The 12,001-nt window shown below is 34.4% G+C and overlaps 1 protein-coding gene across 1 annotated transcript; it reads right to left on the reverse strand.

The window, feature by feature from the left end:
• Positions 1-2,094: 2,094 nt before the first annotated feature.
• On the reverse strand, positions 2,095-4,556 carry LOC132175872 (cytochrome P450 94B3). Its single transcript, XM_059587949.2, has 2 exons — positions 4,023-4,556; positions 2,095-3,517 (listed from the first exon to the last, which is right to left on the reverse strand). Exons 1-2 carry the CDS (start codon positions 4,503-4,505, stop codon positions 2,477-2,479), a joined length of 1,524 nt encoding a protein of 507 aa, XP_059443932.2. The 5' UTR covers positions 4,506-4,556; the 3' UTR covers positions 2,095-2,476.
• Between the last annotated feature and the right edge of the window lie 7,445 nt (positions 4,557-12,001).

Consider the following 12,001-nt stretch of genomic DNA (forward strand, 5'->3'; position numbering starts at 1 on the left):
TACTAAACTGACAAGCTTTATGTGTTTCAACTCAAACCACATTAATATATACGTACGTACCAATTGGCCAGCATTTTCACCAACATGGCAACTCCCTCGAGCTTATAAATTTGCATAAAATCAAAATAAAGACAACAATCTTGCAAAATGGTGAGATTTTTGTTTTTTTGTTTTTTTTTTTTCTCTCTAAAAAAGAGATGTATTTTGTAACAAAGAATTGTAAAGGGTAGAGGAGGTCCTACCCACCCTTCGATCTTATCCTTGGAAATGAATGGATCTCCTGTTTGAGAACCCCAATTCCCACACACAAAAGAGGGTGGGGTTTGAGTAGTCCTCAAGAGTCCACATATTCCTTGTCAAACTTAATGGACAAATTAAGGCGCAGTAGTTTCCCAAAGAGTTCAATAATTGATATGCATATGTATCATGTGGTGCCTTACCCTCTTGAATTGATCATCTCCTTCAAATTGCATGAATGGCAATAATATTGTTAACACACTTGAAGCCAATAACTCGATAATTAGGAAGAGTTAGAAACAAGTTTATGCCAACCCTTATTTGGAATTTAATTGCAATTATGTAAAATTAACTTCCATACGAAATACCCAAATCAAAGATTAATTGTGACAAGTGATCATCTATATATATATATATATATATATATATATATATATATATATGCTATCCTTGACTGCCTAGAAGATATGGAAAAGTACTGAAGAGTGCCATTGTATATATTTATTTATGTGTGTATATATGGTTAGGATAAAGTTTTCCTTTAAACCGAGTTTAATGAGTTTTTTCTAATCCAATCTATTAGTTGACATGATTTTTATATACATTTTTAATAGACTAGATTAGAAGAATTTGGAGAAAATTTTTATCCGTACGGCTATAGATCTTGGTGCAAAATGATCATTGTGCTGCCAAAACTATACATATTCTGGTGCTCAGAAAGGAGCGATCGACATTAACAAAAGTAGGCGCTGGCGAAATATGTTGGCGCTCATTTTCCAGCGCATATGGCTGCCTGCCCTGATGTGTCAAGAAAAGCAAACCTTGGTGGATAATTTTATCAATTACCAGTGCTTGTAATTGCATTTTTGACACTAGGGAAAGAAACAAGTGAACAATAAATTAAACGTCGAAAAATTCTCGAAACACAAAGAATTTGTCTGCAGTTATTGAAGGGATGGACGTGGCCACGGGAATAATGTGGAATATGATTTCAACTTGGGATTGGACTTGCTATAGTAAAGTTGTGTTTGTAGAAAAGGGTTAGAAGATATGTTTGAGGAAGGAGATATGTATCATTGCTCAAAAGTTGAAAATATGCCTAGAACATGAAATATTGATCACTCAATTAAATCGTCTATATCATGTTTTTTTCTGGATCGGAACTTCGATTTTGATAGGTTGCCAAATTAAGTTGGTAAAAGTAGACAGAATCTGAATGCAATTCGAAGCACAATATTAGACGTACAAGAATATTGTTGAGAACATTAATATGGAAAGCTTTGATTCATTGGCTGTCTTTTCATAGGATTATAGGTACTAATTAACTGAGCTCCTAAATTAAATTTTTAAAAATATTCATCAAATCAATAGATATCGTGCGTTTGAAAATGACAGACACTATATATAATGATCAGCCTTAAATGAGCTAAACTTGATCAATATTAATTTTTTCTTTGTCTTTTTCTTAAATGTAATTTCCCCACGAAAGACACAACTTTTGTACCCATCTCATGCATGTTTATATCATAAAATACGCAAATAACACGTTCCTTACAAATTCCCCATGAAAATTACCTCAAAATCTTAGACTCGTGAGGTAAAAACCAAAAGCTTTCATCGTAAAAATGACGTCTTTTTTTTTTTTTTTTTTTAACAAGTATATTTCAGAATTCATTGAAAAAATATCAAGAGTATAACTGCTTTTACATCACAAAAAATAAAACTATAATAAAACATAGCAAAATGCTATGAAATTACAAAGTCATAAATACAATCACAAAATTCTTACAACTAAAGTCTATCTATAACATCAATTTCCGCTAATCCATATAAAACTTTAGTTATGAAATTGCTTCGAGCAGACTAAATCTAAGACATGAATAACTTAAATTTTCAAAATGTTAGTGTGCTTATAAAGACCCTTTGGCCTCGGAAGGATCTTAAAATTAATTATATATGATGACAACATTATATTGCAACTATGCAAGCCTAATTTGAAACCCGACCTGTTAGAATTAGAACATATGTTGTTCATGTCTTGTTATGAAACAAGTAAATTCTAGTCTTGACGGATTCAATTCAAACTGAAACTTGACCGAAACCGAACCCTAGTTTCCGATATAATTAAGTTTCAACAACATTCCGAAGCTTGGATTTAGAAATAGAACGTTGGAAAAAGTAGAGTACTGTGGCTTTGGACAAGCCACTAACTTTACAAAGTGCAATGCAATGGTGAATATTAATGGCCACTACTGATCTTACGTACCCTGACATTGAACCCACCGGCCATATGACCAGTCAACAAAGGAACAAAAGCCGGCCGCTTCTCACAAACCGGCCTGAACTCGAACCGCCTCAGAAGCGTAGCCACCACATACTTCATCTGTATAAAAGCCATCTCCTTCCCAAGGCACACCCTCGGACCGGCCTGGAAAACCGGGAACTTGTACGGACTCACATGTTTCAACTCTCCACCCGGTTGATCGTACCACCGGTCCGGTTTAAACTCGAACCGGTCCGTTCCCCAGAGCTCCTCCATCCTCCCCATCCCATAAGGAAAATACGTGACTCTGTCTCCCTTCCCAACCGGAGTCCCGTCCGGCAAAGTGTCGGCGACGAGAGCGTGCTTGGAGTCCCACGCAACGGGCGGGTAGAGCCGCATGGATTCGCACAAGCAAGCCTTTAGAAACTTCATCTCCTTGAGAGCTTCAAAATCCAACGGCTTTTCCTTTTCGCCATCGTTGAGTATCGAGCTGAGTTCGTTTAGAATGAGTTCCTTTTGTGTTGGGTACTTAGAAAGCAACCAAAACAGCCACGTCATGGCCGATGACGTGGTGTCTCGTCCGGCCATGATGAAGCTTATAACCATATCTCTCACCACCTCCTCGTCGTGCCCCGCCAGCAACAACCTCGACAACAAGTCGCCGTCTGCACATTTGTTTTCTTGATCTTCTTCGAGCATTCGCTTCTTGTCTCGTATGATGTCGGCCACAGAGCCATGCACGACGTTGAGCGCCTCTTTGAGCTTCTTTTCCGAGCCTATGTTCAACAAGCGCTTCGTCTTCCACACCAAGAACACCGGTGCCATTGAACGCATGGCGCTTATCTCGGACGCTCTGTCAAAGGCTTTCACAAGCGTCGGCGCCGGGCGCGACAGGTCTAGGCAACACGGGTCTGTCCCCAACGACACCTTACAGATGGTGTCAAACGCAAATCTCCTAAATATCTCCTGCAAGTCCAACATTTTCCCATTCTCAGCAGCCTCTTCAAGCAATGGTACCTGTCACGAGAGTAGAGATTTGAGGTCAAACACTAAGTAAACAGTCTTGACATTTGTTCATTTTTGTCTTTTTCTTTTTTTGCAAATTTATCATTAAATTTGGGAGTCAAAATACCATATATTTATTATAAATTGAAATCCTCTAATTTTTTTTTTTTTTTTTTTTTTTTTAAATTTGAGATTTTCAAATTCATAAATCTTAAGCGTCTAAAATAAATCATATTTTAGAATTTAATGAAGCTATAACTTTCTCATTAAATTCTGAAACATGATTTATTTAGCTTCTTTATTAAATTCTGAAAAATAGTTTATTTTAGACGCTTAGATGAGATAGAGAGTTAATATTCATGAATACAAGAATCTCAAATTTTTAAAAAAATTTATGGGATTTCAATCCAATTTTCTTTACAGAAATGGATAAAAACAATCATTTTCAATAGTAATATAACTGTCTATTAAATATTATTATTTGAAACTGTTATAATAAATGGTGATTTAAAAATACCAGTCGTTGATTGACTTCGTCTTCGAGTGCTTTGACAACGAACTCTCTCAAGGATTTGGTGCTAAATTCATGACTGGCCAATTTACGCTGAGTGGACCATAACTCACCGTCGACGTTGAATATCCCAAAGCCGAGAAGATCCCCGAGGATTTCGGTGAATGGCTTGCCCTTGGGGAAGTTCTTGAAGTTGGTCTTGAGCAGGTACTCCACATTAGCAGGGTTTGCGGTGACGACAGTCCGGCGAGCACCGAGCCGGCGCACCACGATGGTCTGCGTGGGTGACTTGGATAAGATGTCTGTGTACCAGTCCAAAAGGCGCTGGCGATTTTTGTAGAAAGAAATCAGACAGCCAAGAATCGGGTACGAAGTAGGGCCATGATGAGTGGTGGACGATTTGATCATCCAACGATCCTGATGAATCTGAAGGATGAAAGAGAGAAGGAAAAGCCCTAGAGAGATGAAAGCTAGAAGGAAGATGAACATGGTTGAGTGTGTCAGAGTGATGGACTTTTTCGGCAAGAAACTGTGGACCAAAATGAACATATATAGTTGTGTATATATATATATATATATATATATATGTGTGTGTGTGTGTGTGTGTGTGTGTGTGTGTGTGGATGTTAATTTGCTTAAGACACAAGCCAGCTATGTTTTCGGCTACATATATAAATAGCAGTAGGGTTGAGGAGAAAAATATTATGGCACGTGGTTCACGAGCGAGCTTAAATTGGAAATACGGCGTGAGGGGTTGGGTCCCGGTGATATATTACGGCGAAAATACCGTCCACCCTCCCGACATTGGACTTTTCGGGGGTTTTTTTATATAAAAAAAAATATATTATTATTATTTTTTTTATTAATGGGTTCATGTGACTTTTATTTGTAAAAGTTGTAATCGGATTGAGAATTCAACTTAATGCTTGGTTGGAAGTTTGCATTAGTTTTTATTTCTAGTCGTTGAAAGTATACACTGGGCTCTTGAACGCACACTTGGTTAAAAGGTGTAGACTTTTATGAGTAATGATACATTGCACGCGGCGTGCGTGGCACGCCCACGCACGCCAGTGCAAAATTTTTTTTTTTTTTTTTAAAATAATAATAAAATAATAATAAAAAAAAAATTTGTGCCTGGCGTGCATCACTGTTGATGCACGCCAGGCGTGCAATGTATCATTACTCAGACTTTTATAGAGTAATGTTCTGGCTTGACCGACCATAAGGGTCAATTTAGATAAGTAAACTTAGCGCTCACGAGCTTGTGAAATTTGGGATTAGGGCACCGTTTGCCGAGCGCTTCTTATTATTCATCCAAAAAATTCAACTCTCAATATTTTTATTTTTTATTTTTTATTATTTAAATTAAAAAAAGTCACTACAAAATAAAATTTTGTTCACTTTTTCATATCAAATATTCTTACTTTTTTCTCACATTAATTAATTTTTGTTACAGTTTTTGTCCACTAATTATTTATTTTTTAAAAAGAAACCTCATTTGATTGGTGTGGTTATGAATAGTGACTTAACCACTACTCTTAAAACCCAATCATACTTTTGAGGTTTTGCCTTCTCTCTAGAATTCTCTCTTTTTCTTATAGACAACATCAAGAATAATTTCAAGAGGAAAGATCTAGATCTAGATCTTCTCTCTTCCCATTTCACAATAGCAGTGCTCGATGTCTTCTCTGTAGGTTCCACCGATATTCGTTTCTGGCGGGTTACTTTAATCTAGTTTGTAGATCTAAATCCAGATCTAGTCTCTTCAACCTTAGATTTGATCGTCTTTTTCGGCTAAGGTATGTCTTCCAAAGGGATGTCTACAATGTCGTGCTCATCCGCTGCTGCTTGTAGGGTTATTGTTTTTTATTTTGTTTGTCATAGTCTTCGGGTTGATGATAGATTTGTTGTCATGGCCTTCGGGTTGAGGATGAAGTAAATCGGTGTGGGAGCTTAACTTTTACGGCCGAATTTTTAGTTTCTAGTTTTTTTTTTTTTTTTTAATATATATTTGAGCTACCCATATCCTAAATCTAGTCTGCACAATGTAAATATATATGTTCTTTAAATGTAATTGTACATGGGTTAGCGGAAGCTTAAAGTCATTTTTATGACTTTATAATCTTCATAGCTTTTGGCTATGATTTTTTAGAGTTGTGTGCTCTATGATGTAAGAGCTTTATGCTCATTAAATTTCATCAATGGAAGTTCCATATTTCTATAAAAAAAAAAAAAAAAAAAAAAAAAAAAAAAAAAAAAAAAACCCACTACTCTTAAAAATTAGAATTCTACTATTTTGGTCAATTTGAGGGAATAACTGAAAACTTTCAGTGAAATGAAATAGAGTGATTCTCCTAGTTAAAATTGTTTTTGCATTTTTACAAGTGTTTATAGTTTGAATGATTTGCTAATATTTAAAAAACAAATAAAAAAATATATATAAGTAATCATATATTGTCCCTCATACTAAAATAATAATAATAATAATAATAATAATAACTTATGTACTGTCACTAGCAAAGATGGAGGGAGGGGGGACCTGGGTAGGCCATGGTCCCCCCAAAATAAGGAAAAAAAGTAAAGTAAAGTTTTAAGTTTAGTCATTCGGTCTCCCTAAAAAAAATAAAAAAATGGCCTTATTTTTAGATTTTTGGACCATATCCAATAAAAACTTTTAGCCCTATTTTTAATTTTTTGGGCCATACCTATTAAGTTCTTTTAATTTTTGACCCTTACTTTTAAATGTCAACTTTTTAGGTCCTTACTTTCAAATGCTCACTTTTTTTGGCCTTTACTGTAATCTTTCGTTCAAAAAAAACATTCAAAATAATTTTTTTTAATAAAAAAAATTATAAAGAACCGAAAAGAAAATTTTGGTTAGCCCCCTCCCATAAAATTTTCTGGCTCCGTCCCTGGTCACTGGCATAATTGAGCAGTTTGAAAAGCGTGAAGTATAGAAATTAAGATTTTTAGGATATTATATCATATATAATGTCCATATATAATTATTTAAGTATTTAATTATTATTTTTGAACCAAACCATTAAAATGTTATCATATCATATTTATCAATAGTAAAATATAATAATTGATAAAAAAAAAATGTAATGAAATTTTAGGCTATTTAATTTTAAAACAGTGATTAGTATATTTATTTAAAAAATATATTTTTACGACATAAATTTTTAGTTGTTTGTGATTTCTGCCATAATCTTTGCAAAAATTCAATCTCGTACACATAATTAGCTTGGTTTTCATTTTCAACGTGCTTTTTAACTTTTACGGCTTCAGATTTCAGCGCGTACCTCTTACGGCATTCTTATTTTAAACATGCTTCCAAGTCGGTAAAGGCGCACAATGTCTTTCATGTCGCAAGTAAACGGTTTTAATTTTAAAACATGCATTACATCGGACTCATCGAACCGTTTTAATGGTGTCATATCAACAATCGAAAATAAAAAGTATGATATATATATAACATATTTTTTAAGAGTGATGTTACATATTTATATTTTTTATTTTATCGACATAGATATTATTGGGTTTATGTGATAATATTTATTAATTCTTATTAGATTAACTTTTATTAACAAAAATAATTAAAGATGGATAGACATTGTCACCCGTAGTATATGAGTGTTTGAAATTACTCTTTTCCTAATAATAAGAGCTACCATAGCTTGAGCACATTAATTATACCTAATTCTAATTTGCCAAAGTTGCTACTATTTGTTTCCTTAGAAAATTTAAAATGAATTGAAAAATATATTATACTGGCGGGCTCAATATATTTAAGGGCCTTAGGCAAAACTTTAAAATTTGGCCTTATTTTTTTAATATTTAAATATTAATTAAATAATATTTATTTTAATATTGCAGGAGATCTTTACCTAATAAGCACCAATTCCGCACTCAGTGATTTTTTGTTTGAGACTAAAATTACCATTTTGCCCTTACTCTTTGTTCTTTATACTTAAATTAAGAAGACTTATTTTTGTTTTTCAGCATTTACCTAGACTGCAAAATAATCATTTTAACATTTTTGAAATGTGAAAAGTTGAACATTTTAACCTTTTGTAAGGGGCTAAATTTCTGCAAAAGGAGTGCTACACGTCCAAAATTTCCTTCCCAAAAATGAGTTTCCAAATGACCATCTCATGAAATTTATTATTTTGGAAAGTGTGTCACCAACTCATGGGATGGTGACATATCACTTGGGAACTCATTTTTGCGAATAAAATTTATGATGTGTAGCATTTCTCTTCTGCAAAATAACCACAACAGACAAGTCTGTGGGATTCTTAGATTTTTTTTTTTTTTTTCGTTCTTATTTTATAGAGGGTCTCGATATTATAAATAAATAATATTATTTAAAAAAAAAAACATGTTGACTGTTGAGGGCCTCGTGGCCGTTGTGCAGAAGGCCTCCAAATTATAAAAAAAATAATATTGTTTTTTTAAAGCATGTTGAATGCTTTAAGAAAGCATGTTGGGGCATTAATATTATAAACAAATAATAATGTTTTTCTTAAAGTATGTTGAGGGCCTTAAAAAAAAATTTTGGGCCTTAGAAATCTGGGGCTCTAGGCGCCAGCCTAACTCGCCTAGCGGTTGGGCCGGCCCCGATATTATACAACAGAAAGAATCTCAATTAGTCACTCAACTAATCCACTCGTGGTATTGTCTTTTTCTTAAAAATTTAAAAAAAAAAAAAAAAAAAAAAATCCTTAAATTGAATGATAAAGTTTTCTTCCATCCAATTTAATATAATTAAAGTGATGTATGTCTAAAATACATGTGATTTTCATATATATATATTTTTAATATAACAAATTTTCATATGCATTTTAAACAACCAAGAAACACCCAAAAAAAATTGAGAAAAAATAACACTCAAGAAGATTGCTTCTTCAATAAAAATTCTTAATTACGCCCCCGTGTATGGGAGTGGTTCGACCACGACCACCCCAAAGTCAGTTGAAATGAGTGGCCAAAAACAGCTAATAATTTAACAAAAGAAAAAAAAAAAAAAGGAAGTTTTGTCAAACTTATAAGCTCTTAGCTTTTTGTCTTCAGCGTTGCTGCCAAGATGAAGCATTATTTTAAAGGAATGAATAATGAAGGAAAAAAGGTATTTGCATCCTCCTCCTTCGTCAAGTCTCAATCCATTGGAAACGTACACCTTCCAAAGTGACGGGTGTAACGGGGCATGAGCTTCGCCGTCAATTGAAATGAGCACGTGAATGGTTTTGGAGCACGTTTTTGTTTCCCAAAGCGGAACTAGCTAAGCTACCTCCAACTGGATAATCCTACTCCATTCAAATTTCAATCCTACGCATGATAGTACGTACCTTATCTTCTGCCTTTTTACTTCCATGGTCGGCTGCCCGCATTTCTTCTACATGCTTCTGCCAAACACTGGTTTTACGTTTGCGGCATGTCGATGTGTTTGGACACACATGCAATTAATTAAAAACCACCGCCAACAAGAACAATATAACATATCTCCACCCACACGAATTTGCAGATGCACGTACTACTTTAACGTTAGAAAATTCACGTGCATAATTAAACGGTATTTTTTTTTTATATAAAAAAAACATTAACAAAAAATTATTTGGAATTAATATGTGTTTTTGGTGAGAAGGCTAATGAAGATGAAATGCGCAATGAGACTGATGCGCACAGCGCCGTGACGCCAACCTTGTGAAGAAGAAACGACAAGGGTTAGTGAAGAAGCCGTGAAGGTGGTGAGGGTCAGAATCAATGTAAAATTCGTCAAAGATTTGAAGAATATTTTAGGCCTAAAGAGACGAAAGATTTGAAAGGGGCAGCTCACCACCCAATAGGACAATGCCATCAAAATATCTAACAATGGTCACCACCAACCACCAGTCACCACCACCCTTCCGGCTTCATCTTGGGGAGTACTCCGATTCCATACAACTCCTTTTTGCTTCTTACCAATTATAGGGACGCCTTCTCCCAAGAACAATACTAATTTGGCAATTTAGGATATAAGGGGATTCTTTGCCAAAAAAAGCATAGAGGGAGTTCTCTGTCGGAACAGAAAACTCCTTATTCAGGTAAGGAGTTTCTGTCCGGGCAAAGGAGCGAGGTTCTATAGGCTCCCTTCGATCCCCTGCCCAATTACAGAGCGTATAAAGAATTTCCTGAGATCCCAAATTGTAGAGAATGTGGGTCCACTAATCCCGTTGAGATAAAATTTCCATGCTATGCATAGCCTTTAAAGAGAAATGTTAAAAATTATATTTTTATATAATTATCTCATAATATTAATGTGACAGTCACAATTATTACTATTTTTTCTTCAACGAGGACTAATCATGGGGGTTGGTTGGAAGGACATTTCAAAAAAGGGGAAGGCTTAGGTGCGGTAGTGCAAAACTACCGCACCATGCAGTAGTCCAAAACTGCACCATTTGGTGCAGTTTTGAGAAGGAAAAATTCAAAACTGAACCAAACGGTGCAGTTTTGGGCTGGGAAAAAATAGGTTTTTTTTTAAAATATAACAAACAATTATTTAAGAATTAAAAAATATAAAAAACTAATAATTAAAAATATTTTTCATTTTGGCCAAGGGGTGGCTCCACCCTTTTCATTTTTTTTTTTCTCTTCTATTTTTTTAATACTTTTAGTTTTTAAATATTTTTCTTTTTCTTTTTCTTTAAAAGAACTATTTGTTTATTGCCCAAAACTGCACCAAACGGTGCAGTTTTGGACTACTGCATGGTGCGGTAGTTTTGAACTACCGCACCTAAGCCTTGCCCTTCAAAAAATTAGACATTAGAAAAACATTGTAAATATGATGGTAGTTAGAGGGGAATAAATGTAGTTTTTTTCGAGAAAATTGTAAATGGCATGATATCATATATATATATATATATATATATATATATATATATACGGATAGATGTAACAAATAAAATGATTCATCTCAAGTGAAATTGATCAAGAATCGTATTCTCACAAAGGCCTTCTCTATGTGAGTGGTTATTCATGAAGTGCTGAAAATTTTAGGTAGAATTTTTTTTTTTTGGAAAAATATAATTTAGCCCCTCAAACTACCACTCATTTGCAATTTAACCCTTAAATGCTCAAAAAGTAATAAAGTAGCTCATAAACTACCAACCCGTTGTAATTTGGCCACTTGTTAGTCATCACCATCAAATAGGATTAAAAATTTAATATGACGTCGTTTTGGCAATGTTAAGTTATTAAAATGCACTTTTGAAAAAAAAAAATTAATTTAAAAAATTCCTCCAAAACGGCATCGTTTTGAGAAAACAAAATTTAAAAATTAATTTATGGGTGGCTGGGCGGCCACCCTCACAGGCCGGGAGTGGCTCGGCGGCCACCCCCATCTTCCAAATTGAGACTTAAGTCTCTCTCTCTCTCTAGAATTTCCTTCCTCCACAAATTCAGCCATTTTTCCAACTTAATTTTTCCCTAAAATTCTGTTTTTCAATCCCTAAACTCTCTCTCTGTTTCTCTGATTACGCTTTTTGGTTTTTTCTCCAAATTTCCTCTCTCTCTCTCTCTGAATTCCTATAAATTCACTTTTCTTCTTCTTCTTCAGCAAACCTGAGATGCTTAAACTTATCTGTGTTTATCCTGTTTTTCCTGAAAAGCAATTCAATTCCGTGAAATCAATTTTCCTATGTTTTGCTCCAATTTTCCTCTGCGAATGGAGGAGAAGATTACTCATGCACGAAGCTGTTGGGGCTAGGGTATTATCACTTACTAAAAGTGCGTCGTTTTGGTAAGTATAAAGAATTATTATGTCAAGCAATACGACGTCGTTTGGGGGAACTTCTTAAAATTGATTTTTTTTTTTTCTAAAATGACATTTTAATAACTTAACCTTGCCAAAACAACGTTGTATTGAATTTTTCATCCTATTTGACGGTGATGACTAACATAGTAACCAAATTACAACTGGTTAGTAGTTTGAGGGGCTACTT

This window comes from Corylus avellana, chromosome 3 (genome assembly GCF_965113065.1).
Source record: "Corylus avellana chromosome 3, dhCorAvel1.hap1.2, whole genome shotgun sequence".
NCBI classification, from domain to species: Eukaryota; Viridiplantae; Streptophyta; class Magnoliopsida; order Fagales; family Betulaceae; genus Corylus; species Corylus avellana.

What these genes read in the sequence shown, in the direction of transcription:
- LOC132175872 (XM_059587949.2), bottom strand. Translation starts at nt 4,505, where the DNA reads ATGTTCATCTTCCTTCTAGCTTTCATCTCTCTAGGGCTTTTCCTTCTC. An exon ending in ACGAAGTCAATCAACGACTG is followed by an intron (nt 3,518 to 4,022) that starts GTATTTTTAAAT and finishes CTCTCGTGACAG; the next exon opens with GTACCATTGCTTGAAGAGGC.